Genomic DNA, 27,216 nt, shown 5'->3' on the forward strand with positions numbered 1-27,216 from the left:
ACAAAGAGAAATAACTATGCCAAGGTGATACCATCAAATGAGGTAATAAGAGATGGTTTTGAGGGTATTTCATTAATAACTTTTTACTATAAAACATCTCATAAACAAGTTTGGGCTCATTTTAAAGCTCTTTGCGATAGCTATTGTATGTGATTTCCAAAAAAATTCTGTATGCTATTTGTATGGTGACAGATGCAAAATAAAAGTGTCGTGAATTACCCTTGGGAATGGGGTAATTTGGGACACCTAGAATAAAACCTAATTTTAAAGCGTTTCAAGCAAGCAGAGTGTACTCATCCATTACTAACAGTACTCTGAAGTCCTCCTTTACTTCTGTAGATGTACAATAAATGACTTGTTTTTCCTTCATTGATATATTACCATATCCATACATTACCGTATTACTGAAGTAATATTACTGTATCCATGAACAGCCATTGATCATTAACAACAACCTTGTCCACTGCAAGCTTTATATCAGCAGCTGTATAGCATTTCATCTGTAATACTAAGCTTGCAGGACGGCTTGTAATTTCACACCATTTTAATTGGGTCTAGTGAATTCACTATAACAATAAAAGATTGTAAAACCATACCTGAAGCAGAAAGGAATATTTTAGTGACAACCATCATATTTTTTGGAGAAATAAATCATCGTTTAGGTTAATTACTTCTCATTCTATGTTGCTGGGTGCACAATTCTATATATGACATTCTATGCACAATTTTGTGATGACTGATGATGCATTAATTTTTTCTTAAGTGAAATTTTTTACAGAGGTAAATATAATCAAAATTATTTGTTGTTAATTGATTTTTTTTTTGTTAACTGGAGCCTTTGCTAATTGAGGTTCTACTGTAAATGCATTTTTAGGAGAGTGTCCCTTATTACCTCATTTAGCAGAAATGGGTGCCATTTTATGGACTGAGATATACAAATTCTGTCAATCAAGTTTTTAAGCTAATACCTGTGTGAAACTTTGATGCAAGTAAAATTTTTCAATATGGCAAATATTTTTGTGCTACAGCCCTTAGCAGAGGTACCTTTCCAAAAATCTCACTCACACTTTTTTTGTGGCAAAAACAGTCACTAACATTTGTCTTCACTTAAGGGGACCGTCTACCCTCCAGAAAAATTTATACAGTTATTATCCGATCATCATGAAACTTCACATACATACGTAAAATGTAAAAAAAATAACATTTTGCTCTTATGAATTTTTCAAAAAAATTGATAGAAAACGTGAAATTTATAGAAAACGGCCAAAAACAAACTTTAGAATATCTATCTCCTACAAATATTGTTGTACAACATCGAGACACGTACCATTCAATTCATAAAGACCATACCTATCGACCAACCCATCACTTTTTTCATTTTCCCCATAGTTTTTTTTATGCACGTTTTTCCCATTTTTCCCTGCCCCCCCCCCTTCTCCTCCATATATATGACGAACCATGATCAAATTAAAAAAAGTGATGGGTTGGTCAACAGGTATGGTCTTTACGAATTGAATGGTATATGTCTCATTGCTGTAGCTTTAAAACTCTAGGAGATAGGTTTTCCGTGAGAGCAGTAGGAGGTTTAAACACGCTCAAAAAATGGCTGCGTGGGACGTAAACGGACGTAAAAGTCGTAACATAGCCTAGATACCGTAATTAAGCCTCAAACCAAGTCAGCGAGGCATAGAGCGACTGGCAGTACACCTCCCACTTCGCTGTCTTGATGGGCACTGAGTGTGTTGGCCGCTATACGTGATATTTGTAGAGCTTCTCTTGAATTATCTCCCATTCAAATAGTGAAGGCTGCCCCCCACCGCCCTCCATTCTGCGACACGTCTTGCACGTCAAAATGTAGGTAGAGAGATGGTTCTAATACCGTTCGACGCGCCAGAAAGTAAGCTTTAAAATGAGTATAAGCACCGGGTAATGCCATAATTAGCCGCTTTACGTCAGACGTTCCTTTTTAGTGTGTCCAGCCTTCTAATTAATCCCATAGACTTTACTGAAGGGGCCTCGAAACCGCCCCCCTTTAGGGAACTGTCACAAAATCATTTTTTGACGTAGAGGGATGATTCTGGTACCGTTTGATGTGTCAGAAAGTAAGCTTTAAGCTGAGCACAAAAACCAGAAAACGCCAAAATTTGAAATTATAGGGTAGACGGTCCCCTTAAGCAGCAACTGAACAAGTGATAATGCAGTCTGACCACTTTGACATGACCGCAACTGCACGATCTTCGAGGAAACATTTTGGGTTGACTTGTTGTTGATGTTATGACATTCTGCAGGTTATTTTGGTGGGAGGTGGGAGCATTATAGTATATATACGGTAGTATATATACGGTACTGCAGATTGTGGAAGTTGAAAATTTTATGAAACGACATGTTTGCAGTTCAAACCGCAATTTTTTCAATCAAACAAAAAATTATGACATTAGAGTTGCAAAATTTCAGACCTACTGATCTTATGATATTAGAGCCATGATATTTCAGAAAAAAATAGGACTTTTCCAGCCCTGGGTCATCTCAAAATTGTGCATAATGTCATAGATAGAATTGTGCACCAGGCAACATAGAATGAAAAGCAATTAACTTGAACTATGATTTATTTCTCCAGAATATATGATGGTAATCAGTAAAATATTCCTTTCTGTTTCAGGTGTGTTTTTATAATTTTATTTTTCTTGTTATAGAGAATTCACTTGATCCAATCAGGCATGGAATATATCCACCTGGCAAGCCACGACTGAATTTTTTGAGCCGTGGCTTCACGGGTTCGCCAGCCGTGATTCCATTTCTCCTAGCCAAGGCTTCATGGGTTTGCCAGCTGTGATTCTATTTCTTCGAGCCATGAATTCCATATCTCAGCCATGAAAAGCCATTTACGACCTGCAAACTTGTTATTTACAGAGTCCCATGCATGCATTACCCCACATATCTAATTTTACTCTAAAAACAGTCACTAGCATTTGTCTTCACTTAAGTGGCAACTGAACAAACGATAATGCAGTCTGACCACTCTGACGTGACTGAAACTACATGATCTTTGAGGAGGAAACGTTTTGAGTTTACTTGATATGTTCTGCATGTTATTTTGGTGGGAGGCAGGAGCATCGAAGTATATATACTGCAGATTGCGGTGGTTAAAAATTTTACTATATGACATGTTTGCAAAGTGCAAACCATAATTTTTTCAATCAAACAAAAATGTATGACATTTGAGCCACAAGATTTCATACTGAAATTATACGATAATAGAGCTGCAATACTTCAGAAAAAATAGGACTTTTCCAGCCATGGATGGCTGGACCCAATTAAAATATGAAATTATAAGCCTTCATGTAAGCTTCCAGATACATATTAAGAAATGCTACATGGCTGCTGATATGAAGCTCGCAGTGGACAAGGTCATTGTAAATGCACAATGGCATGTCCATGGATATGGTAGGGTAAACACACTATATTCCAACACTTTAAGGATGTAGCAAGAAATGAATGACTATAAAAAGATCACCATATGTGCAACTCAAGTTCTGATTGCTTTATGTTACTCTCAAAACACCACACTATGCACCAGCAATGATGAAACATCACAAACTGTTGCCATATTTATTTAAAAGCCTTTAGAATTAAAATCTACAAAATCGCTGAATCCCGATGCTGTGTGTGACTAAATTAGGCATATTGTGAGACTAATTCAGACAAAGCTTCAAAACCGTAATTTGTAATTCTGATGCCCTGTGTTGGAATTCCAATGCCCTGTGTGAGCTGTGTCAGAATACGACACAGCTTGCCGCTCGGAACAAGCTGTGTGTGTCTAATTCTGAGCTGTATCAGAATTAATTTTTATGTGTCTAAAACTGTCTCTTAACTTAATCATCTATTAATTTATTTACCACTTAAAATCAGCAAATACAAGTATACTTAAAGGATTCCTAATATATTCACAGACTTATTTATAAGTCTCAAACCATAATATTCTTTCTACACCAACAGTTGATCACTATTTGGCAGAGCAAGGTCAACTATCAACTTTGACATGTTTTTCTATGTTCTCACAGGGTGATGTCTGATGTGGACTTTTGCTATGAGGATCTTAACATTTTCTCACCAGACCTATAGTGTTTTGCTGAAATCTGGTGTGCAATAGTATGACATCACTATTTCAACCATCTATGCATGCGTGGAACCAGGCATGGTATATATCTACTTGGCGAGCCCCGACTGAATTTTTCGAGCCGTGGCTTTATGGATTTGCCAGCCGTGATTCCATTTCTTCGAGCCGTGATTCCATTTCACTGAGCCGTGAATTCCATATCTTGGCCATGAAAAGCCATTAACGAGGCGCAAATTTATTTACAAAGTCCATGCACGTGTTATCCCAAATATTTAATTTTACCCTAAAACAGTCAAATGGCAATGATAAAATTTGTCTTTACAGTAAGTTGAGCATGTGTGAATGCAGTCTGACTGCTTTGACATTACCGCAACTGTGCGCGATCTTCAACAAAACATTTACTAGTTGATTTTTTTACATTACGATGTTTATGTTTTTTCTGCAGGATATTTTGGTGGGAACGGTAAAGCAATGCGAATTGCGGAAGTTGAAAATTTTATGAAGTGACATGTTTGCAAAGTTCCAACCACGATTTTTCAATCAAACAAAAATTTATGACATTCGAGCCGCGAGATTTCATACCTACTGAAATTATATGATATTAGAACCGCGATATTTCAGACAAAAATAGGACTTTTCCAGCCCTGCATGGAACTACCTAAGACAAAGCTTAATATAAAAGAAAAAGTTGAGAAGTATCGGAATTACCTACGATGTCGGAATATGGTGCGTTTACCCTAATATCAGTGATATCACATCAATAAAACGGTAAATCGGTAATGCATGGAAATGGTAATATCATATCAATAAAGGAAAAACAAGTAAAAATAGGTTAACAGAAAATGTCATTTATCCTCTATCTACATCATCTACAAAGGAAAAGGAGGACTTCAGATTACTGTTAGTAATAAATGAGCTATACACTCTGCATGCTTCAAACATTTTAAAATTAAGTTTCATTTGTCATTTCAAGTGTCCCGGATTAGGTACCCTGTTCCCAGCAATCCCAGTCTCCCAGGGGTAATTTGGGACACTCATTTTTTGTCTGGAACCTCACAAATAAAATATAGAACTTTTTTGGAGAACCCATTCGATAGCCCTTGCAAAGGGCTTTAAAATGAACCCAAGCTTATTTATGAAATGCTTCATGGTATTGATGGTAAGAATTTGTTGACGAAAACCCGTCCCTCATTAGTAGGTACCCCGTTTGACGCCACTTTAAATTGACGGTATTCAAATACATAGCATCGTCATTCTTGGTCCCTTGCATGAAATAGTAAGCCAGAATAACGACAAAAAACATTAAGCAACACTGCTAGTGCTACAACCTTTCAAGTTTTTGAGAACCCCTTTAAGTTCAAAATCACGTATCAGTCACTTACTCAATGTTACTCCGAGCACACTGCACACCTTCCGACAGCAAGGAACAGAATGTAAATAAACGAAGTTGGTAGCGCTTACTGATGTCACCAAGATGACGTGATGCGATTGGAGGCCACGTCATCACGGCTACCAACCTAAACAAGTTAAAATTTGTTTTAAGCGATTTAACTTGAAATTTGTTTGAAAAATTAGCATATTTATTAATCTAATAAAATAAATTGAATTATAATTTACCTTCAGTCTTCATTTACCAGAGTAACATAGGCATAAAAGAATTCACTTATCTTTATATATGGACTATATAGTCTTTATTTTTGCATTTCGATTATTAATAGTGCAATTTCGTTTTAAAAAATACGTGAATATAATTTTTCGAGTGATATATTTAACTATAGGCTTTTGAAATATGAACACGCCAGCTTTGAAGAACAATTAGACAATTATGCGTGTTCATTCAAGCATTTTTCATCTGCGGTTGCACTTTTAAACCGGCGGAGTACGACAAAATATAAATAAAAATCTAACGGTTTGTTGATTGAGTCATGGCTCAGGTTCATCCAGAAACGTTGAGTAGCTTGATCAATCATTTTCATTCATAGTCTTATGCCTGTTGATTTTTTTTAATGTAATGGTTGAGGTATTCACCGTATATATATATATTCACCGTGACAATAAACAGCAATAAAAAGAATGATAATACTAATAGTTATCTACCATTTATGACATTCAATTTTAAATAAACACGTTAGATTTTAGTTATCATGCCTGAAAGATTACAAATTTTATCGGGGATATATATTTGCCCATGTACTGCGAAATAAAAACCATTTGCCACAATGTAAATGCATAGAATAAGTGTTGCACAGAAGTATCTAATATAGTTACGCGCTTTGACTAAGATGTATGGTCGCAGAGCAGTAAGCCCTCTCCAGCAGCGGCACTTGAGCACAACGCCCAATTGTTCGTCAGCTACGGATGTGCTGAGGGGGAAGATTGACGACGTCCTTGTATCGGCAGCACTCCCAGCTGAGAGGAGGTCTCGTCTTCATCGTTCCTGTCGCAAGTTAAAACATTTTTTCGAAGCTATGAAATTTAAAATTAAGTGAAAATGTATGATGAAAAGTCAGGCACTTTATAGAGTTTTATTACTATTGTATAAGACCACTTGAAGTTCTGCAGTGCAAAAAAAAAACATACAAAATTACAAAGTGCTATTGAATTAAGTTGTACGGTTCGACCTGTCACAAATGATTCGTTAAAAATGATAAATTCGTGAAGTGATAATTTATTAAAAAAACTGACAGTGGTGGTTAAATGTGCTGTTTAAATATGATGTACAATTGTACATGCTTTGGCGTGGTGACAAATTGTGCAAAAAACGTGGAAAAATATTAGGAGTGTAATTTGATGATTTTAGTCATGGTTATGCGTGTGCCGTTCAATGATGTAAATCTTTACTGAAAAAATGAAGGTTGATTTGGGACCGAATAATTTTGTGATTAAAAAAACGTATGATAATGAAACAGGCAGACTCAGACGGAACAATAACGCTGGGAAATGCAACAAACAGACTCAGACGTAGCAATAACGCTGGGAAATGCAACAAACAGACTCAGACATAGCAATAACGCTGGGAAATGCAACAAACAGACTCAGACGTAGCAACAACACTGGGAAATGCAACAAACAGACTCAGACGTAGAAATAACGCTGGGAAATGCAACAAACAGACTCAGACGTAGCAACATCGCAAGAAAACGTAACAATCAGGCATTTAGTCGCAAAAAAAAAATAAAAAAAAGTTCGATGAGTCATCTAGTTGTATCATAAGTTTAGGTAGCAAATAAGAAAAGTATACAACATATGTATTTAATGCAGGTTTCACTGAAGACCAGAGAGAATTTCTTATTGACAATTTTGTTACCTATTATTTTTCTCTATTCAGCGAATTTGGCTTTTGAAAAGACTTGAAAATTCAAATGTCAGGTTTCTAAGGGAAATTTTATTATAATTTTCGAGTGTGGGTCTCACTATTAGCCTCTCTCATGTGGTTCTTTGGTCCTCCGGGTCTGGAGGTGGCATATTATAGGCGGCGGCTCAAAGTCGTGCTGGTCAAACCGATGCAATTTACATTCTTGGTCTATTCTGGAGGTCTATAACTTTCTTTGTGGCAGCCTGGCAGGGATAGTTGTAAATGACATTGGCTTCTTGTAATTATTCCGACTCCTTGCATGAATAATTTTAAATCGTTAAATTCTTGAGTTCATGTTTTTATATTAAAACAGGAATTTGATTCGGTCGGTTGCGGTTCTACTTGTGATTATATTTAGTACAGTTTATTTAAGAACTCTTTCGTCTGTCTTATAGCCTCCAGTCATCTGGTTTTGGTAATAAATTGTCGTAACACATCCGTTTGATGTTGGTTCATTGTCCGTTTTATTTTGACGTGCTCTATAGTTTGACCAAAAACTACACCAATACAAGTATATGTATACTTATACAATTATTGGTGTAGTTCTGCAGAAGCTTTTCTTTTATGAAAGTTTGATTGAATACCAGAGCATGCTTTTTATTAATAATCTTCTTGTTCGTTTTTTTCAAAGAGTCTAACAAAATTTCTTGCTGGCGTCAATTTAATTATACAATTATTCATATAAAATACAAGCCTGCACTTCCTCGTGTAATGCATAAGTTTTGACTAAAAAAAGCAAATCGAGAAGCATCAAATACGCCTCAATAATGACAAACTCAAATAAATACGCAATTGTACGACGTTAAAAGACCAAAATTGAGGAGCAGACATTGAGCAGTTCAAACTCGTCTTTCACACATCATGGCCAGGTAAGTGGTTCAGTTTACGAGAGCAGCTAAGTTATCCCAAATATTGTGTAGATTCGTGTCCTGAAACTACGAGTTGCGTGCATCGGTTGAATTTAAGACTTGATTTAATTTACTACATCTGGTAAACTTACAATGTTGAATTAATTATTGTGTATCTAAGCGCACGAATTTTTTTGTTACAATTGATTGATTCTATGATTTTCGTATGGGAGTAATTTAAATCAGGTAATAAAGCAATCTACCATGTGCAATTTTAGGACAAAGTGTTTGGAAAATGAAATGTATCATCGATTGTTTCTAATTGTTTCATAGTCAAAAGTGCAAATTATATAATCGTAACTTGATTATTTTTTTTTTCGTTTGAAGTTGGGCTTCAACTTTTCTGATAATTGAACTTCCTCAACGTTCTTCTCTGAAACCTGAAATTTTCTCAGCCATGGTTGAAAACAATTAATAAGAACTATATTTTGATTAAAAATAGCATCAAAATCTATCGTTTTGATGCCCACTTTGTATCCCAGGTTATACATCCGGGCATCGGTCATTGTCCTGTTCGCAAGGACGATCCTAGCGTCGGCAGAGTTATCATCAGCAAACTCCAGCACACCTGCAACTTCGCCACGCCAGTCGCCCAGGATACCGAAATTCTATCCAAGAAATCACGGGCTCGCAGATGCAAGAATTCCTAATAAAAATAAAGATCCAGTACATATAAATAGCAACGTGTTCGAGCCGAGGATAAAGGTTCATTCACTGAACGGTGTTAGCTTAAATTCGCGACTTATTCGTGATGACATCAACCTTCTTCATCAAACGTTCGGGCTACACAACAAATTTTCCGAAGACGACGAGCGGGAGGAAATGGACTCGTATGGGTCTGATGGCTACGTGGTCGCAAATAGTGCGTTCTTTGCGCTTGGCAACTCGTCCGAACCCGAGACTCCGATCAGCCTGGGCGCCATACAAGCCGTTACGAGGTGAGAGGGCACTCATAAAGTGAATGCGTACTATTGTCCAAATAACGAAATGCTCTAATAAAATGACTGCACACTAATGTGAATGTCCAAATAAAGACGAGGATGCACTTATAAAATGAATTCGCACTATTGTCCAAATAGTGACGAGGATGCACTCAGAAAAACAAATTGGTTTTATTGTCCAAATACTGATACATTTTCGTACTCACAACACGAATAGAGAACGGACTTACGATTGACTGATACGCCCTTTGTCGGCCCAAACTGGGTCAGGATGACCTATACAAAGAGGAAGAAGTGCATCGTGTTTTTTGTACAAAGTCTCACTCATTTTTCTGGCTGTGACGGCCATTATTATGAGACGGAAATAGGCTGCATATAAGTGCCTACGGTACCTTTCAATTACATAATAATATAATAAAAACATATAATATATTATAAATTATAAACAATAAATTATTTTCATTGAGATTTACTTGTTTATTTTTTGTCTACGTAAAGATAATCATCATTTTGTCGACAGTCACACTGAAGTTGATTTGTCAGATTTTTTTAAGATTTTCTTGTTTCTTTTTTCAATACGTAAATGTTTTATCATTTTGTTGGTGCTTAACTCATAAAGTTTTAGCGCCAGATTTTTTATATTTACGAAAGTATATTTGTGCTATTTTCTTCAAGGTATAAGTATTCATCATTCTTTCAATGGGTAACACAAGAAGTAGCAATAACATATTCTATTTTCCCATTTAAGAATTCCTTTTGAACGCATCTTCTGAATGCAATAATGCATCAGCCTTCGAATCCATTATGCTATTAGCTTTTGAATGCATTAATGGATTATTGTACCAATATCAGGTCGGACACGCTGGAGTGCCCCAGCAGTGACGTGATCACGACGCGCTACAAGTGCCAGGTGCAGGGCAAGTGGGTTGACTGCTTCAAGCGCCATTGCTGCCAGGGGTACAACTTCGTCGCGGGGCGGTGAGGGCTACATTGCTATGTGATATACCAACAATTTCTATGTGATATATATTATCGTCTTACAATTGCTGCATGATATGAAAACAATCGATTTATGATATAGTGACCAATCACACATGATATTGTAACGTTTGATCCTATAGTAATAAGTAATTTAATTAAATCTGTTGGTAATTTTTGATCCTACCCAATATTGCCAGTTCTGCAAGCCTTACTATTCGGCACGATATGCAATATGCCTCACTATTATGTCGACACGATAAGCATCGTGGATTCGCCTTCTAATAGCCCTTAAATTTTCTTGGTACCAGGCTCCAAACACACGAACCTTGACAAATATTTATGAAATATACAATCCCTAAGACCTGACCACGCAGATGTCTGCCGGAGGCCATGGACCCCTGCTCGCAGAAGTTGTGTGAGCAGAAGTGCTCCGTGTACTTCGGCCGCGTCATCTGCACCTGCTACTCCGGCTACCAGTTCAGCCCCGGCAACCACAAGCGAGGCATCGCTCCGGTTTGCGTAGGTGAATATTTAATATTTATATACAGTGTTTTCTATATACAACATTTTTATATACAATAGTTTATAACTAATTTAATATTTAGCCTTTTAATTAGGAAATAGAGCGTGGATATTGGTAAAACAAATGTATAGAGTTGCGAAAATTTTCACATTGATTTTCGATGCTTCGGTTTGGATAGATGTCGCAGTAAGTCATTTAATTGATTATTATTTGGATATTCTATAGAAAAGACGCGTTGTGTTGCTTTGGTTAGCACACGTCGATGGTAATTCTCGTTTTCCGAGGTGGATTTTCTCGGAATGATGTGACGATATTATATATATAGTATCATATTCATGAAATAATATGTCATAAAAAACTATTTTGAAGCATCTCTAAAATAATGCCACTAAGGGGCGGACTTGATATACCTGGGAGATATTCTTATTAAACGTCAAAATTAAGACCAAAACATAATAGATAAAGCACACAAAGATTGTAGCACAGACGCTAATACAAATAATGTTTTGAGCAGTCGCATTCATGGGGAGGACAGAGGAGGCACTGTGAGTTCGTCTGAGTTTAGGACAGCGTTTTAATTTTCCTGCTAAGTATTTCTTCCAAACAGATTTATAAAAACTAACTCTAACTAACTAATACGCAGGAGGAAATCTTTGGGCTAGAGGAATAACTAATTTAAAATCTGAATACGCAGGATGGAATCTTTGGGCCAGAGGAGTAACTAATTTAAAATTTTAATGCTCAGGCGGGAATCTTTGAGCCGGAGGAGTAACTAATTTAAAATCTGAATACGCAGGAGGGAATCTTAGAATATTCAAACTGATCACCCACTTTGCCAACGTATGTATATCGACTTACACTAATCTCTGTTCTCGACCGTTGAGTTCTAATTTAGTTAGCTTTTAATTGTAATTAATATAAAATTTTGAAATGCGTTTGTGTCGCAGACGTGGACGAGTGCGACACCACAAACGGCGGCTGCGACCACGCCTGCATCAACACTGTGGGGGGACACGTGTGCTCCTGTCGACCAGGTTGGCTTGTGGCAATAATATTCTAGCCTAAAATATTCGTATAATATTCCAGTGACAGCTCCATTAGCCAATTTGTAATTTAAGATTTGTGTCGAGCCCACGTAAAGTAATAGCATAACCGTTCGCGTCACCTCAAAAGTTCGGATGGTCATCTCGTCATGCCAACCAATGACCGGAAGTTATTTGATACAAGCTTTCTTATTGGTTAACTAATCAAAGCTTTAAGCTGGAAGGGGGCTGAAACGCAATATAAACAGCTAAATTTGATAAATTTAAAGACAGACCTCAAATAAGCAAAGGACTAATAGGACGACGCCCGGGAAAACGGTAACCTAATAAGAAGCGACAAGAGAGGAACACTCAATGTACAAATCAGACGCGAATAGAGCACTAATAATTAACAATTTGTATGCGCAAGGAGAGAAATACAAATTGACAAATAGGATGTGCAGGGAGAGCTAGAGCTGGGAGTTTAAGAGATAAAGCGCGTGATCCTTTAAATAGAGAACAAATAATAAATACCTAAGTACGACAACTCAATCATATGTTCATAAATTTCACTGTATAGCAAATATATAGAAATTAAAACATTATCATAGGCAACAACTCCCCAGGCGTTGGAGTTAAAAATTCTTTAAGAGACACCATATTACGCCGGTCGGAATCAGCAGCTTAACTGACGGACACCAAAAATTGACGCCCATGTCAGAGCTGGTCACGCTTGATATTGATAGTCATAGTCTAATTATTGATATTGTTATTCTTAGTCTAATTACCAGTGGTAGGAAATGTGCAACCTACTATATTACATGATAATAAATACACTTATACTTATACATCTTTTCAAAACTGTAAACTTCCTAACTTCCAGGGTTCAAGTTGCTGTCGGACAACCGAACGTGTGACGTGGCCTCCCCCCAGCCCCGCTCCCTCAACGCAGGACTACAGGCAGCCAGTGTACCTGAGCCGCTTCTTGATGACGAGGAGCCGGAGACGGGGGACGAGGGTGAGTAGGCGTTGCTAGGCAAACCCCCGATGAACAGGAGCCGGAGACGGGAGACGAGGGTGAGTAGGCGTCGCTAGGCAAACCCCCGATGAACAGGAGCCGGAGACTGGGGACGAGGGTGAGTAGGCGTCGCTAGGCAAACCCCCGATGAACAGGAGCCGGAGACGGGGGACGAGGGTGAGTAGGGGCCGCTAGGCAAACCCCCGATGAACAGGAGCCAGAGACAGGGGACGAGGGTGAGTAGGCGTCGCTAGGCAAACCCCCGATGAACAGGAGTCGGAGACGGGGGACGAGGGTGAGTAGGCGTCGCTAGGCAAACCCCCGATGATCAGGAGCCGGAGACGGGGGACGAGGGTGAGTAGGCGCCGCTAGGCAAACCCCCGATTAACAGGAGCCGGAGACGGGGGACGAGAGTGAGTAGGCAATAAACTTGGTTACGTTGTTCACCGGTGACAAACCAGTTTATAAAATAATGTTTAAATAATTTATTGAAATGGAGAATTTCAATGCGTGCGGTAGCGGAGCTCCAGCGTGGCCTGGTCCGAAACACTAACTTAGGGCACTAAGAATACTAAGAAAGTATAATGGATCGATGTGAGTAAACATAAACCAGAATATTAAGGTAAAAAATCTGCCTCGTACTGAATAGATCATAAGTTTTCTAATTTAGTTATCAAATAGATGAACTTTTAATACACTTTGATTTCAGGTGACGCTTTTCAGGCACTGTTTCTAAAATATAAAAAATGACCTTTAATTATTTTATTCGGGAGATTTCAAAGTGTTCAGAGACAGTTTCTCAACAACTGTTTGTCAATTTATGGTATAACTGTCATTGAGTGAATTTCGAAAATATCATGAATGCTAATGAGTTTCCGGCTTCACAACTCTCATACATGAACAACCCCCAAAAAGTGTTTCGAGTTATATACGTATGATCTGGAATGTTTCGAATAGTTTTATCCAATTTCATTCATGAAATGAACACGCATGTTGTAATTTTCAAAACAACAGGTGTTGATTATAGATTTTAAAATACCAGTCCAAAACGGGATATTTTCATTTGTTTCACAGGCATTTTTACGATTTCAATCTGAGGAAATGAAATAAGTTACAGAGAATTAAAATAAAAATGGTATCAAGTTCACACCTCGCCTTGATTAATATGTGTTAATTCAAAACATATTGTTTGTTGATTCTAAGTCATTGTTAAATGTGTTTGTATCTACCACTAAGCATTTGAACTGGATACTTAGTGTACTGACAGAACTTTTCGGTCCCAGCATCTATGTACGAATAATACAGACGACGGTAAATGCATCCGTAAGCAAAGGGTTAAGATTCAAATAAATGTTCTCGCACCTTTCATGTTCCTTGGACTTGATTGAGTGATGTTATTACTATATTTTATTGTTACTCCTCATGGTGTCGTGTCAGAGCTGCTCTACGAAGAAGCCCGCCGCGGGTACAGCACTCACGGCCACCAGCGCTGCACCGCCACCTGCGAGACAGTTGGTCAACTCAAAGATAAAGTCAAAGATCTCGAGGAAAAAGTGAGAACAAAATCAAGAGTTAGATTCTGATAATCTGAACGTGACGCAACTGTTAATATATATTGTAATGATCGATCGTGAATTGGCTTTATAGCACTTCCACTGTAAATAATAAAAACTGAACGAAATACGCAGTAAATGTACATGAATCGCGCACGCATGCGCATTGTTAGCTCACTTAGGACGTTTCCATCACAAACAGGCTCCCACGTATTTGCTTAAAACCATTCGCATTTCATAAAGAAAACTGTGTTCATGTGGGAAGAAAGTAAATACATTCAAATATTATTACGCTAATTGTTTCAATGCACCTTAACCGTTCATGTACGTCCTATCTCATTTAATTCCTATCAATCTCTTTGAATATCTTCATCTCATTCATCTGCCTACTATGGTAGCACTTAGAATAATGATCTCGTTTCACAATGAGCAATTGGTAGCCCTGAGCATGAGTTCCTCGTTTCACAATGAGCAGTTGGTAGCCCCGAGCATAATTTTCTCGTTTCACAATGAGCAGTTGGTAGCCCTAAGATAAATTACTACGTTTCACAATGAGCAGTTGGTAGCCCTGAGCACTGCGGTGCGCCTCTACAGCTTTTCGGCCGGACCTCCGGGCCCGGAAGGACCTCCAGGACCCCCCGGCGAACCCGGCCCTAGAGGATTTCCGGGTAAATTTCCTAAAAACAGGACCGATAACTTTTTATTCAGTAAAAATTTAGGAGTAGAATTTATTAATAGATGCGGAATCTAAGGTTAAAGATTAAAATTCTTACTGTTCGCAGGGTGAATTTCAGAAGGGAAAGAATTAGGCTTCGAAATTTAATAGCAATTATCAGATGAATCATGACGTATATTCAATTAACGTCAAATTGCCTTTCTAACTGTCAATAATTGGGTATAAATAGCGTATTGAAATACTGCATGTAAACGTCGCTCAGAGGCTTTATGTGCAGCTTTTCCCTAAACGTTTACGTACGGGTTTCTCGAGCATTTTGACCCGAGCTAACGTAACATCCAGACCCGTCAAGGGTCAGGAGTTTGCAAGCTTCTAAATTGCAGGCAATGCGGGTCCGCCAGGCAATGCGGGTCCGCCAGGCAATGCGGGTCCACCAGGTAGTGCGGGTCCGTCTGTGGTCCCGCAGTCTGGGTCGTTAGGTCGGGTGGAAGATAACCTCATCGACAACAGCGACGACTTCCCTCTGGACTCCTGGACGGTGATTGGCGAGCCCCACCAGAGGAGCTTCTGCCGCTGTAGGCGGGGACCTATTGTGAGTCAATATTTTTTCTTAATTCGATGGATGTTTTTTCAGCCACTATGATTTACATTAACGAAAGCGATTATAAATGAGTGATATAAAGCATTAGCAACAGAAGAAAAACATGTTAAACCATTTTGCGTGACTCAGGGCCCTCCAGGGGCGCCGGGACGCGATGGCGTACGAGGGCTGCGAGGGGAGCGCGGCGAGGGTAGCAGCGAGGCCCTCAACTTCGTGCTCGAGGTCCTCGCCGACCTCAAGCTCGACGTCACGGCGCTGCAGCAGCGCTTCGACAGGTCGGGCATTTCTCATCACAATTTACTCGCACTGAAATTGCATATTTTGATAGAAAAATGTGGTACAAATACCCTTAATATATTTGTTTACTGTTTCTACCATCAAATGCTTATCGTGCTGCTTTGGCATAATTTCGGTGATAATAACAAGCAGGAATTATTGACATATATTGTGTGTATGAATAGCTAAAACATTAATGGCTATTATTATTGGTGAAATGGCTATTTGATTTATAACCTAACAGATCAGATGCATACAGCACAAGCATCTTCAGCAGCAGCGAGCACCAGCTAAATGCAGCTGAGAATGCGATCGTGAGCTTGAGACCAGGCAAGGCTCCGCACCCTAAATTATTCGACAGCGAAGGCTACGGAGCAGCGACGCTTCTAACGGATGAAACTTGGAATCCAGAAGACAGCTTAACTGAGAATATTGAGTTATATTCACCGTTTGACCCAACGCTGGGCGCAGTTCGTCCCTTGGATGAGATCTACAAGACAATACCGGCCTCTGAGCCACCTAGAAGAGTTGAGTATCTCTTGCAACGGCCGACTGTAATGGCGGCGATACCGGCGCATAAGAGAGACGAAAATGAGGATAATGTTATCGTACAGAACACGGAAAATGGTGATAATAACGTGCAAATTGGCTCATCAACTGGAAAAGATATAAAGCTGCAACCTCGTCCTGAGACAAAGAATCTGGCGGTACTTAGCGACGGACCGGCGCAAGGAGAAGTCGCTTTTGGGCCTGAACAAGATTACACATCAAGTCATGCACGTCATAAGTACTTACTTGCAGCGAATGACACCACAGATGCTCTGAACCAAAGCTATTCCGAAAGAATAGAGCAACAAAGAGAAACGCCAAGTATTAGTTTGCCGGATCCCGTGCCTGTGGAAGACCCAGCTACCCATCATGTTTCCCAAAATGCAGGACTAGAGTCTGAAAGATTAACTGCCCCAACGACAGAAACCTTGGATTTATGGCAGGTTGAAAATTCAGAATTAAATGAGGTTTACCTGCCTAGCGATGGTCCAGCGGCTATTTCGGCGAGCGGAGCAGCTAAGAAAAAGCGAAAAACTGATATTCTTGCGTTCAATTTAGCACACCCGCCAGGTTTCCCGCAAAATATATGGACAAGAGGAAGTAATCTTTTATTGAATTTAGATTTATTTTCATCACAAAACCATTCCAAGGCTTCATGGAAAACATCTGCTTCATCAAACGCGTATGAAATCCCTTCTCGCAGTCGACCGAACACAGAAAGCCACGATAACATAGAGTCTGCAACTGGTCTGCCTCCTGAGGAACGAAGTCCTGTGGAGGACGTCTCTGTAGGGCATGTTACTGCTGAGGATGTTCCTTCAACAGATCCTCAGCAAAGTCCTTCAAGTAACTCATTATTAGCTGGTAATACTGCGGGTGACGCTTCTGTAGGTCACAGCCTTTCGGTTCAAGCCCCTGCTGGTGACACCCGTACAGGTTACGGCTCTGAATGGATCATTCCTGCAGATGCTGGCCTGTTAACTGAAGCTCCTCAAGGTGACTTCTCTACCGAAGTCACTCCTTTGGGTCACGGACTTGTAAATAATGCCTCTTCAGGTCACAACAGTCTTGAGTCTCAATCTTGAAGCTTCCCTAGGACATCGTTCTTCGGAGACTCCAGTGCGCGGCCTCTAGTGCATTCTTGCGAACTCATGAGGGACGCATAAGGATTTCTTCGTTAGTAAAAGGAAAAACCCTTTCACTGTAAATGTAACATAGAAATTGAAATTTTGCTCATAGGAATTTGATGTATTTTTTGCGATAAGGTATAAATGAAGCAGTTAATGAGTTTATATATGATTGCCTATTAATCTCGTCCAAATGAATAGACATATTGCAAGATGAAGTTTTCACTTACAAAAAATACATAAATTTAAGTCTGACAAATCTTTGCATTTTGATTGATGTTAGACCCTGTATTAAGTAAACTGCTACAAATTTATCGTTCTAACCTTGAAAAAAATGGAAATTAAATAAGATTTCCTGTCTACAATTAATATTGAATCTAAACCTACTTCATTAATGTACAGTAAGTTGAAGAAGAAAGTTTTTAAAAAACCTGAGCGATCATTTCTTTGCACAATGACTTATTCACTAATTTACCTTTACTTATGTTAATTCAATATTTTTTCCGAGGTTGCCATTCAGTTTCGACGATAGATTTTATTTATGAGTTGACATAATCGTTCAAATGTTTGTCACATGCAGTGCACTAATCATCCTGTTGAATTTAGTGATGCATTCTTCGTTATTAATCATAAATAGCACAATATTATCATGAAAAAACAAGTCATTAGTAATATATGGCTCTAACCAAAGTAGAAATTTTCATATTTTCAGAAATAACCTCCGAGATTAATTTATAAAGGACCCTGAAATTTAATTGAGTTTTTCTCCTTGACACTGAGCGACTATGATACGCTTTGAGTGCGAGTCATCTGCGAAGATTTCTCCGTATTGTTTGAGGCATTTGTTGAAGTTCTTTACATGTTCATACATTTTCGAATCGATGCATCCTTAATTTAGTCTACATGAATGATTTTCTAATGCTTTATGAAAGATATTACTGACGCCTGGGCATTCACACCGAGCATCAAAAAATATAACTCAGTTCTCACAGCAGTGAGTGACAGAGAGCGCATTTTATCGGCGACGAAAACGTGAAGTTACGGACAGACAGACAGACAGACAGACAGACAGACGGACGGACAGACGGACGGACAGACGGACATGGCGAGCACAATAGCGCCTTTTTTACATAAATGAAAAAAATGCATTAAAAAGTGCTACGTGTCGTTGTGTAAAGTGCAGCGTCACGTCCATAGCGCAGAGCGGCGCGGCTCTGACATGTACGCTCGTTTCGCCCTTGTCGGGCAGCTTTCTGTCTCTCTTCCTCTTCTTAAATGACACCCAGGCATTATTTTTAACAATAGCTGAAGAAAATAATTAATTTCTGCTAAATTTAGGAACGATTAGAATCATGAAAAATTTATCGTAAAGAATACATTGAGTTTGAGAAGAGTCTCGTACAAATTTGCACCAACGACCTTGATGATACAAGGGATAAAGAGGGAGAGTCAGATGAACATAAATAAAATTTTGTTGTCCGTCATTATATTTTAGACTGAGGCACAGACGATGTTTTATATTATATGGATAAGAAGAAGCGAGTATTAATTTTAGCTTGCAAAAAACATTAATTTCTCGCCATGTATTATGTACTCACTTTAAATAGTTTTCCATTGATATTTTGAGTGCGTAGGGCTGTCATTTAAGTGTGTTGTTGTAGCTGAGATCAGCAGCAAATGTTGGGATGTTTTTCTTAGCGCCAAACACCGGGGCGCTGAGAGCCTCTCGCAGCGCCTCTCAGGTTGCGTGCATTCTTCTTCCGCTGATTTGTGCTCGCTTCTTGTTGGGATTTTGCTGTAGTTCGTTTAGTTCCTATAATGAGTTATAATATACAAGTCAAATAATCGATGCTTGAAAATTTTTCGTAAAAAATATTTAGAAAAATAGGCTGAAATAATATATTATCAGTAATTGGCGCGTTCTTGCTATCGCTATCTTTTTTCAGTAAGCTGAACCTTGTTCCAAAGCTAGCTGAACTACTATTGAGCATTTTTTCTGAGTATCGTACCAGCTAAAAATGTCAACGAATTTACGTGATCTACTACATTCGTTCTCAACTAACTTCTAAATTACATTAGTGGAAACTTAGATACTTCAGAGAGTAAATGCAGATGATAAATTCAAAACTGCGCAGGTCGAAATATTCCCATCGAGGGTTGATGACAATCGGCGACATGAATGTCATTTGAAATTAGATAATTTCACTCCTAAAGATAATAAATATACTTTTAGGTAAATGAATAACTCGTAAAAATTAATTTTTGTTTATGTTTAAAATCAAAATTCAAATCAATCGAAGATGAAATTTTCATGATGGGCTACGGAAAATTAGAGGGCAAGGCGAGCACGGCGGGTGTCGATGTATCGAGGGTGTGAAGTGTCAGGCATCGGCGGCCGCTAACCCTTGCATGACGCGGCATTTTCCGTCCGAGAATTTCCTTTCTGTGAGAAGAACTGTCGGGTTCTTTACCATGCTTTGAGTGGCACACATTGTCGGTTCTTTACCGGCTGACTTGGTTTTCGACAAGAACTGACATCTTCTTTTCCGTCTCCTTTTACCTGCTTATGAAAACTAGCTACTGAAATTTTTTACCTTCCGTGCTTTGTATAAGATGCGAAATTATTTACTTTCCTGGGAATAATGTTTATCCATGACCTCTGTGCATTAAATTTTTAAATTAAAAATTGCAAATTTTTATGCTAATTAACTATTATTAATTTACGACATGCAGCTGTTATTGCTGTGCTTCTTTCAAAACGAAAATGTTTGCAATAGAAAATCGCAATCAATGAAAATAAAATATTCCCATTGATTATTAAATGGTTAAAGATGCGGAAGAAAAAGTCCCATAAAAAAAACTGATTGTCGAAGAGCCTGTAAAACTCGGGCGCCGCTACAGCTGCTACCACCTGGCACCCATGTCGGGACGATAGAGGGAGGGTATATATATTGGAGTTAAATCTACAGCAAAAGTTGATTTTGTTAATTCTAAATATTCCTCCCCCATGGGAATATTTCAATTAGAATTGTATGTTATTCTTTTTCAAAAGGAATAAGAACCTAGGAAAGCAGCAAGTTTACGATACTGTCGGAGTATTGTTTTCTCCGCTCATTATCTTTTGCTTTGATTTGTTGTCCTAAGTTTCAGTATGCAAATATTTTAAGAAGCTCGTCCTCTTATTTACCTGAAGATTTTGTGAAGTGCTTCTCGTTCATTGGTTGAGTTAAGACACGCCCATACGAGTAAGGGCTTCCCTCATTGGTCAGCCCTCACGACAACACCCAATACCAGGCGGTTATACCCTCATCTGGTCTTTAACTCACATATTTTATGTAGATGTCTGTCAGAACACTTAGTGCAATTTGAAGTGTCTGGAGTGCAGTAAGTGTCTCTGTCTCTCTTAAAGCTCTTTAAACAGCGTTTCGTGGCGATATTTTACTGTCACATCTCATTTTCCATTAAATGAGAGGCAATTTTATACGGAACTTACTTCGAAATATTGTAACGAATAAGAGCCACTGATATTTACTCTCCCTTGTAATATTAATTTTGTCGATAAATAATATTGGCGATAATACTGTACTGAGAATATCTGAGTTTAAAGCAAAAGGCTTGCAATACACTAATTAGTACAATATTTCCACCATTCTTACCCAGATACAAGGACTGCATCGAACGAACGAAGATTTTGTTCTAGGAAATTGATGATCAGTGCCAGAGAGTAAAGAAAATTCATACAAGTCTTAATAAAGAACAAGCTATTTCTTACCTGCAAAGGCAGATTCTATTCAAGCCGAATCTATCCGATCACAGTTGCGCAGTGAGATAGGCCTATAAAGCATCGATAATCCTTTACTTTCTGATCGCTTCTCATTTTTCATTCGTACATTATTTTGCGAAATCCCAATTGAAGTGCATTATGTTCTGATGAATCTTTTTCTTATTACTCTGTTCGACGTTAGCGCGGTTTTTGGTACGTCAGTGCGGTTAAATTTTTAAAATTCTTTATGCCGCCTTAAATTATGCATACGACGCATGAGGTAGGAAATGCCACGACGACCTCGTAATTCTCGGAACCGAAACCAGCAGCGACAGCAGCCAGAAAATCCGGACGACATGCAGGGCGGCAAGTCTGGGCGTCGGGAGAAGCCCGTACAGCGCAACGCCGCCAACGCCAGGGAGAGAACCCGCATGCGCATCCTGGCGAGGTGAGGTGGTGGTTGTGTGGAGAACGCAGAGCCTGGGTGAGCATGCATCTCAACTGGGTGGGTCAATAGGCTTCTGGAGAATGCGGCGCTTTGGTGATCATTCATAGCCACTAAGTCAGTCGATGTCTTCTGGAGAACGCAAAAATTAGGTGAGCATGTATTTTTGGATCTTCACTACGGCAGTAGTGGAAAGCCTGAAAGGAAAGTGGAGAGCCTGGGTGAACTTGGTTTTTCACAGGATAGAAAAAATACCTTCCGGAAGAGGCAGAGGGAATGTTTTCATCGGTTGAGTTAAATTACCTTTTTTTTGTAGTATAACGCGAGCGTATCAAGGTTTGTATGACCGCGAAGCAAATTTATTTCGATTATTTTAATCGTGACTCCAAGTGAATTGTTGGTTTTAAAGACAAATTTAATTGCAATTAAAAATTAATTCAAGTTTTGTCATTACATGAGACGCTTTGAGTATAAACGGGTTGTGAAAGACGCAGAAAATTTGATCATAATAATATATGTGATGTTTTACGTGTCAGAAACACATATTCAAAATATTACCTTGCAAAATGCTCTTTTTTCGGATTCCAGAAACTCTCAAAAAAGAAAAAGTAATATTGGCAACCTTTATGCAAATCTTCGTCAAACCAATTAGTTTGACATGGAACTCATTTAGCCCATTTAATAGTTCTCTGTTAAAACCCTCATCACCTACCCGTAGATTAAGAACACACAGCAGCCCCACCCTTTTGATGACAGTGTCCCACACGATAATGTCCTTTATTCCTGCCGCCACTGCAGAGCGTTCTGCCGCCTGAAGACGACGCTGCCGTGGGTGCCCCCTGACACGAAGCTCTCCAAGCTGGATACCCTCCGCCTTGCAGCCTCATACATCGCCCACCTGCGCGGTGTGCTCACCGACCCCACCCACAACACGGCGCAGTACGACGCGCGTCTCGTGAGTGACTCAGCACGAGGAGTACACAAGTTTTGGAAGTCTCGACATATTCCTTCACACATTTGCTCAGTTTTCAGTACCTGAAATGCAACTTGAAATATTTGATTCATCTCGAATTAAAATGAGTTGAATAAGTTAGCAATGTATTTACATGAATGTAAACATACATGACTGGTGTGCAATATATGAATGTAATGATTCTGTTCGTCGTTGGCAGTCGTGGCCGTACGCCGGCCTGAGCACTCGCGACCCTGCGCTGCTGCCTTGCAATGCAGCTCCTGTCTCCTTCAGCAGCTCCAGGTAACCGCCTGTACTGTTGGCTGTGCTGGTGCTGTGCTGCGGTGCGCTGTTGGCGCTGATGTGGTGCTGTGCATTGTTTGCTGTGCTTGTGTGTTGTTGAATGTGCAAGTGTGCATGCGAGCTGCTCTGGTGTAGAGGAGAACAACTCGCTTTTAAAAACTATTACGGCCCCGGTGGAACTATTCTAAAGCTGATAATTGGAAATGCCGTTACTTCTCTCCAAATATTTGCAATATACCCTGATGAAATCCTATAATGATGCAATATTAGAGCATTTCCTTACAGCAATTGAACACGCTGTCTTCTATTGCTTCATCTTGTGCTATTATTTTATTTTATTACTTTCATGTAACAGGATTGCCAGACGGCATTTTTTCCGGACAAATTCCGCGATTTAGTATTTTTAATTGCGTTGGTAGGCTGAAAATTTTGACAGGGATACTTCCTAATTAAAAAAAAGAAAAGAATGGAATTTTTACCCTGGAACCTACATATATACTAGTATCTGTTGAGTTATAGTTTTTTTTGGCATTTTTTGTTCGCGGACTTTGCTGTTTTTTAGGCCATGTCCTGGAGAAATATTTGTACCACTACGTCCTGGAGAAATAAATTTCGTGGTACGCATATGTACCACTTCGGAGTCAACGTGTTAATGGAACCCTCTTGCCACATCAGCTACGCGGAGTGTGGGACAGCAGGATGCGGAGATATACCACGCTACATGGCCCACTGTTCAACTCCCATCTACAGCAGCCCATGTTGAACCTCCGCAACCCCCTGATTCTGATTAACCTTTTTGGGGTCAATGTGTAAGTGCTGATATTCATATGTGATAGAATTTCAGATTTATCATCACTACGATTAAATTTTTCATCAGGTTGTTAAATGATGGACATTAATAATTCATTTGAGTTAATTGAAGTTCGAAACTACGACCGCAAACCTAAGTGAAAGACCAATGGCATAAAACGAACAATTGTTCATATATAGGAGTGAAGATGCTTTTATTAGCGGAACGTAAACTTTACCACGCAGACCACATTTGAACAGATGATACAGAACTTGTTATTTTTTGCAGGAACTCGAGTCTGCGACCAAATATTTGCGCCACTCAGACCCGCAAGGCGAAGTGGTATGCCTATACGAAAAGCAGTTGCTATAACCGGACTGGATGTCTGCACCAATAGCCAGCCTCTCCTCTCTGTGCCAGTCTCTCCTCCATGAGCCAACTGGTTACTCTTCCTTCATCAGGAATCAGCATTCATGTTTATTATTAAAATTAGTTTAGATGTGTTGTAATGTGTCTTGCTTGATGTACTATGGTGATGGTGCTTTCCAAACGTTATTTTTAACGCAGTAATGTACTGAATAAATTGTTATAAGCTACTATTGTGAGTTTCAGTACACCGTTTGAAAGTTCTTGCAATTAAAATACACAGACAAAGGTTGAATGTTTTATTATCACAACTGCGCACCATACAAACTTAACAACAAATGCCCTCTGCTACAGCCTAGATTCTGGGCCTTAAACATAATTTACTGAATCCAAAAACTGCTTGCAGCCTTACAGCAACTTTTTTTCGGACGATTTCAGTTTTCTAAAATGAAACTTATGAATTTTGATCATTAATAAGGTTTAGCGACATGTTAACACAAAATTTAACAACATGCATACTTCAGTCGGGCTATCTCGCTTCAGATTGAGCTGTGATATATGTATAACTTATTAAATCAGAAACATAATCATAATCTGCACAGTTAGGTTAACTTCCTTTATTATCGGAACTGTAAAGATGGCGCTTATAATCTGTTCCCATCACAAAGCCTGATAAATATTCATTGATGATACAAATGCGAATCAACCCGACCAGTTTGCGGATTCTGCGCTCTGAATTAAAACTTTACAAATAAGGTACGGACGACTTGGAGTTGAATGCTGTTGAAAAAAAGAATTAAGTACATAAATAATTAAATTTAAGAACATTGTTTAGGAAATAACTTCAAATATAAGCCATAGAAGCGTGTCCAGATTCAGTGGAAGAAGTCGATGAATGTTGAATACAACGCAACATGTGATGGATCGGGACTGGATGAATAGCTGGCGTTAATGCTTCGTTAACTATTGAATGACATAAAATTGAGTCACTCTTCAATCTAATATCGTTAGAAGAAAACCAAAATTCGAAGCATGAGATTTAACAGCGATGCGACATTTGGATTTTGAAATGTTCTAGAATCAAAGCAAACGTCAATTATTATATTTTTCATTTATCTGAAATACAAAAAATGATTTCTGAAATTTCTCGTCGTACTTCTGTATGAAAACATTTCGTGAAAAATGTTTTGTTCCGGAAATTCATTTTTTTACATCTCCTACTGACTCTATGTTATAATTTATACAAATACAAAGCATCAACAATTACTGCTCGCTAAACACGGATAGCAGTTTCAATCAATATGCAAAAAATTGTAATGACAAATCCTCATGAATGGTCGGCAATACATTTGTTTTGAACGTGACCGAAGGCTTCAGTTCATCCATGAGATCGTATCCTGTGAGGCTGTGTCATTTTCGACAATTTCATGAAGATTTTCTGACAGTTGTTACGTAAATGAAGGTGGGCGTACTGTCGCTTCTTATAACAGCGCTGGGGGTACAATGAATGGTGCAAGTGAGCAAATAAGCTATTGTTGGGCTTGATAGTATCTCTATAGAGAATAGCTTTTCACTTGAATCTCACAATAGTGCAAATAAATTTACGAGCCATTCCAGATTTGGATGCCGAAAAATATACATGCCACATATAAACATTTTTGAAAGTTACACTATGATCTCAAGGAAATATGATCACATTATGATATAATAATCAGTATTGCCAAATTAATCGCTTTAAGCGGTCTTGAATGCGAGTGCAAGATGATTTTGACATGGCAAGACGATAACCGTTGACGATGACATCGAAATCGCGGACCTCCGGACAATTAGTATAAACGATTTTATTAAATGGAAAACCGAAGTCTATACCACGCTGGATCTTGCGGCTACAGATGCTGGAATGCTTACACCGGTACAAGATGTACATATTTTATTTACACTTTAATGTGACGAGAGACGGAGAGACTTATGGCTTTATGACAGTCTTTTTACAAAGCATCCGCGTGTGAGCATCAAGAATATCACATTTTAAGATGATTTGTATCTTGACGCTTGATGATATGCGAGCTGGAGCCACCATGGCCGCGGACGTTCGTCATAAATGTTCATAGAAAGATAACGGAAAATAACAATGGAATGGAGACATGTTATTGTGGTAACATAAAAGTATGGAACCTCGAGCATTTTTTTTTCACGAAAACTGCGTGACAATACTAAGTTCTTACTGTTCTGCCACTGGGGCAAGGGCAATCTTAGAAAAAACTAATACATAAAATAAGTTGTTTGTTGGACTCTCTGTAAGAGAGAAATACACGAGTTCCGGTTCCCGTGCGTTGAAAAAGTCATTTTCGTGCCCAGAAACCAAGTAAGGCTGAAAAATATTACACGCTCTAACTTAGCTAACAAATTGATTCAACCATCTGAGGAACTTGGTGACTTTAGTGTACATGCCAGGCTTGCCTCTCTGCCCACACCCTTTGCCCCACGACGTGATGCCGTAAAGCACGTGTCTGCCGTTCACGATGCACGTGAGAGGGCCACCGCTGTCACCAGTACACGTGTCCACGCGACCGTCAAGACGACCGGCGCACGTCATGCCTGACGTAACCTCAAATCTGCCGTAGCCGCTCGATGTCGTACACGTCGCCATGTCGTAGATCTCAACGCCGCCCACCCGCGGTAGCCTCTGCGCCACGACATCATAAAATATTTCATTTTTGTAATAATTAATTCTATGCCATAAAATTCATAAAAACGGATAAAATAAAAAATGATAACGGACAAATACCATATAATACCGGACAAAAATTCAATTTTTTTGCTCCAATTTTCTATTGTTTTTTCGTGTTAAAAGAGCAATATAATTCTGAGGAAAGCTCAAAATTATTAATTCATCAACAAGCAGATAGTGGCACATTGTGCAGGTATTTAGTATCCGGTAAGTACCACA

The 27,216-nt window shown here is 38.9% G+C and overlaps 3 protein-coding genes across 4 annotated transcripts in view; 2 read left to right on the plus strand and 1 right to left on the minus strand.

The window, feature by feature from the left end:
- The first annotated feature begins 8,161 nt into the window (after positions 1–8,161).
- On the plus strand, positions 8,162–18,585 carry LOC108674132. Its single transcript, XM_018162040.2, has 11 exons — positions 8,162–8,341; positions 8,863–9,318; positions 10,174–10,299; positions 10,677–10,825; positions 11,773–11,859; positions 12,731–12,865; positions 14,303–14,418; positions 14,978–15,086; positions 15,478–15,686; positions 15,825–15,970; positions 16,216–18,585. The coding sequence occupies exons 1-11, from the start codon at positions 8,334–8,336 to the stop codon at positions 17,603–17,605; spliced, it is 2,931 nt and encodes a 976-aa protein (XP_018017529.2). The 5' UTR covers positions 8,162–8,333; the 3' UTR covers positions 17,606–18,585.
- Positions 18,586–21,016: 2,431 nt separating this feature from the next.
- Positions 21,017–24,561, plus strand: LOC108674138 (transcription factor 21-like). Of its 2 annotated transcripts, XM_047881992.1 has the most exons (6): positions 21,017–21,031; positions 21,737–21,858; positions 22,654–22,810; positions 23,028–23,110; positions 23,786–23,919; positions 24,189–24,561. In XM_047881992.1, the coding sequence occupies exons 2-5, from the start codon at positions 21,767–21,769 to the stop codon at positions 23,871–23,873; spliced, it is 420 nt and encodes a 139-aa protein (XP_047737948.1). In that variant the 5' UTR covers positions 21,017–21,031; positions 21,737–21,766; the 3' UTR covers positions 23,874–23,919; positions 24,189–24,561. The 2 variants fall into 2 exon arrangements, with proteins under 2 accessions (XP_047737948.1, XP_018017536.1); XM_018162047.2 differs by lacking the exon at positions 21,017–21,031 and having other exon boundaries at positions 21,309–21,858.
- The window catches only part of LOC108674134, a 37,092-nt gene continuing 34,426 nt past the window's right edge, over positions 24,551–27,216 (minus strand). The window contains exon 29 of the mRNA XM_047881989.1: positions 24,551–26,952. Coding sequence (XP_047737945.1) covers positions 26,662–26,952 — 291 coding nt within the window. The 3' untranslated portion in view covers positions 24,551–26,661. The remainder of the gene's footprint in view (positions 26,953–27,216) is intronic.

Source organism: Hyalella azteca, unplaced genomic scaffold (genome assembly GCF_000764305.2).
Source record: "Hyalella azteca isolate HAZT.00-mixed unplaced genomic scaffold, Hazt_2.0.2 contig9370, whole genome shotgun sequence".
In the NCBI taxonomy this organism is placed as follows: Eukaryota; Metazoa; Arthropoda; class Malacostraca; order Amphipoda; family Hyalellidae; genus Hyalella; species Hyalella azteca.

Excerpts from the sequence above, each read along its gene's own strand:
- LOC108674132 (XM_018162040.2), top strand. Across the intron at positions 10,826-11,772 it reads CATCGCTCCGGTTTGCGTAG|ACGTGGACGAGTGCGACACC; the intron begins GTGAATATTTAA and ends TTTGTGTCGCAG. Across the intron at positions 11,860-12,730 it reads CGTGTGCTCCTGTCGACCAG|GGTTCAAGTTGCTGTCGGAC; the intron begins GTTGGCTTGTGG and ends CCTAACTTCCAG.
- LOC108674138 (XM_018162047.2), top strand. The coding sequence starts at position 21,698 with ATGCCACGACGACCTCGTAATTCTCGGAACCGAAACCAGCAGCGACAG. Across the intron at positions 21,859-22,653 it reads CGCATGCGCATCCTGGCGAG|AGCGTTCTGCCGCCTGAAGA; the intron begins GTGAGGTGGTGG and ends CCGCCACTGCAG. Across the intron at positions 22,811-23,027 it reads CGCAGTACGACGCGCGTCTC|TCGTGGCCGTACGCCGGCCT; the intron begins GTGAGTGACTCA and ends CGTCGTTGGCAG.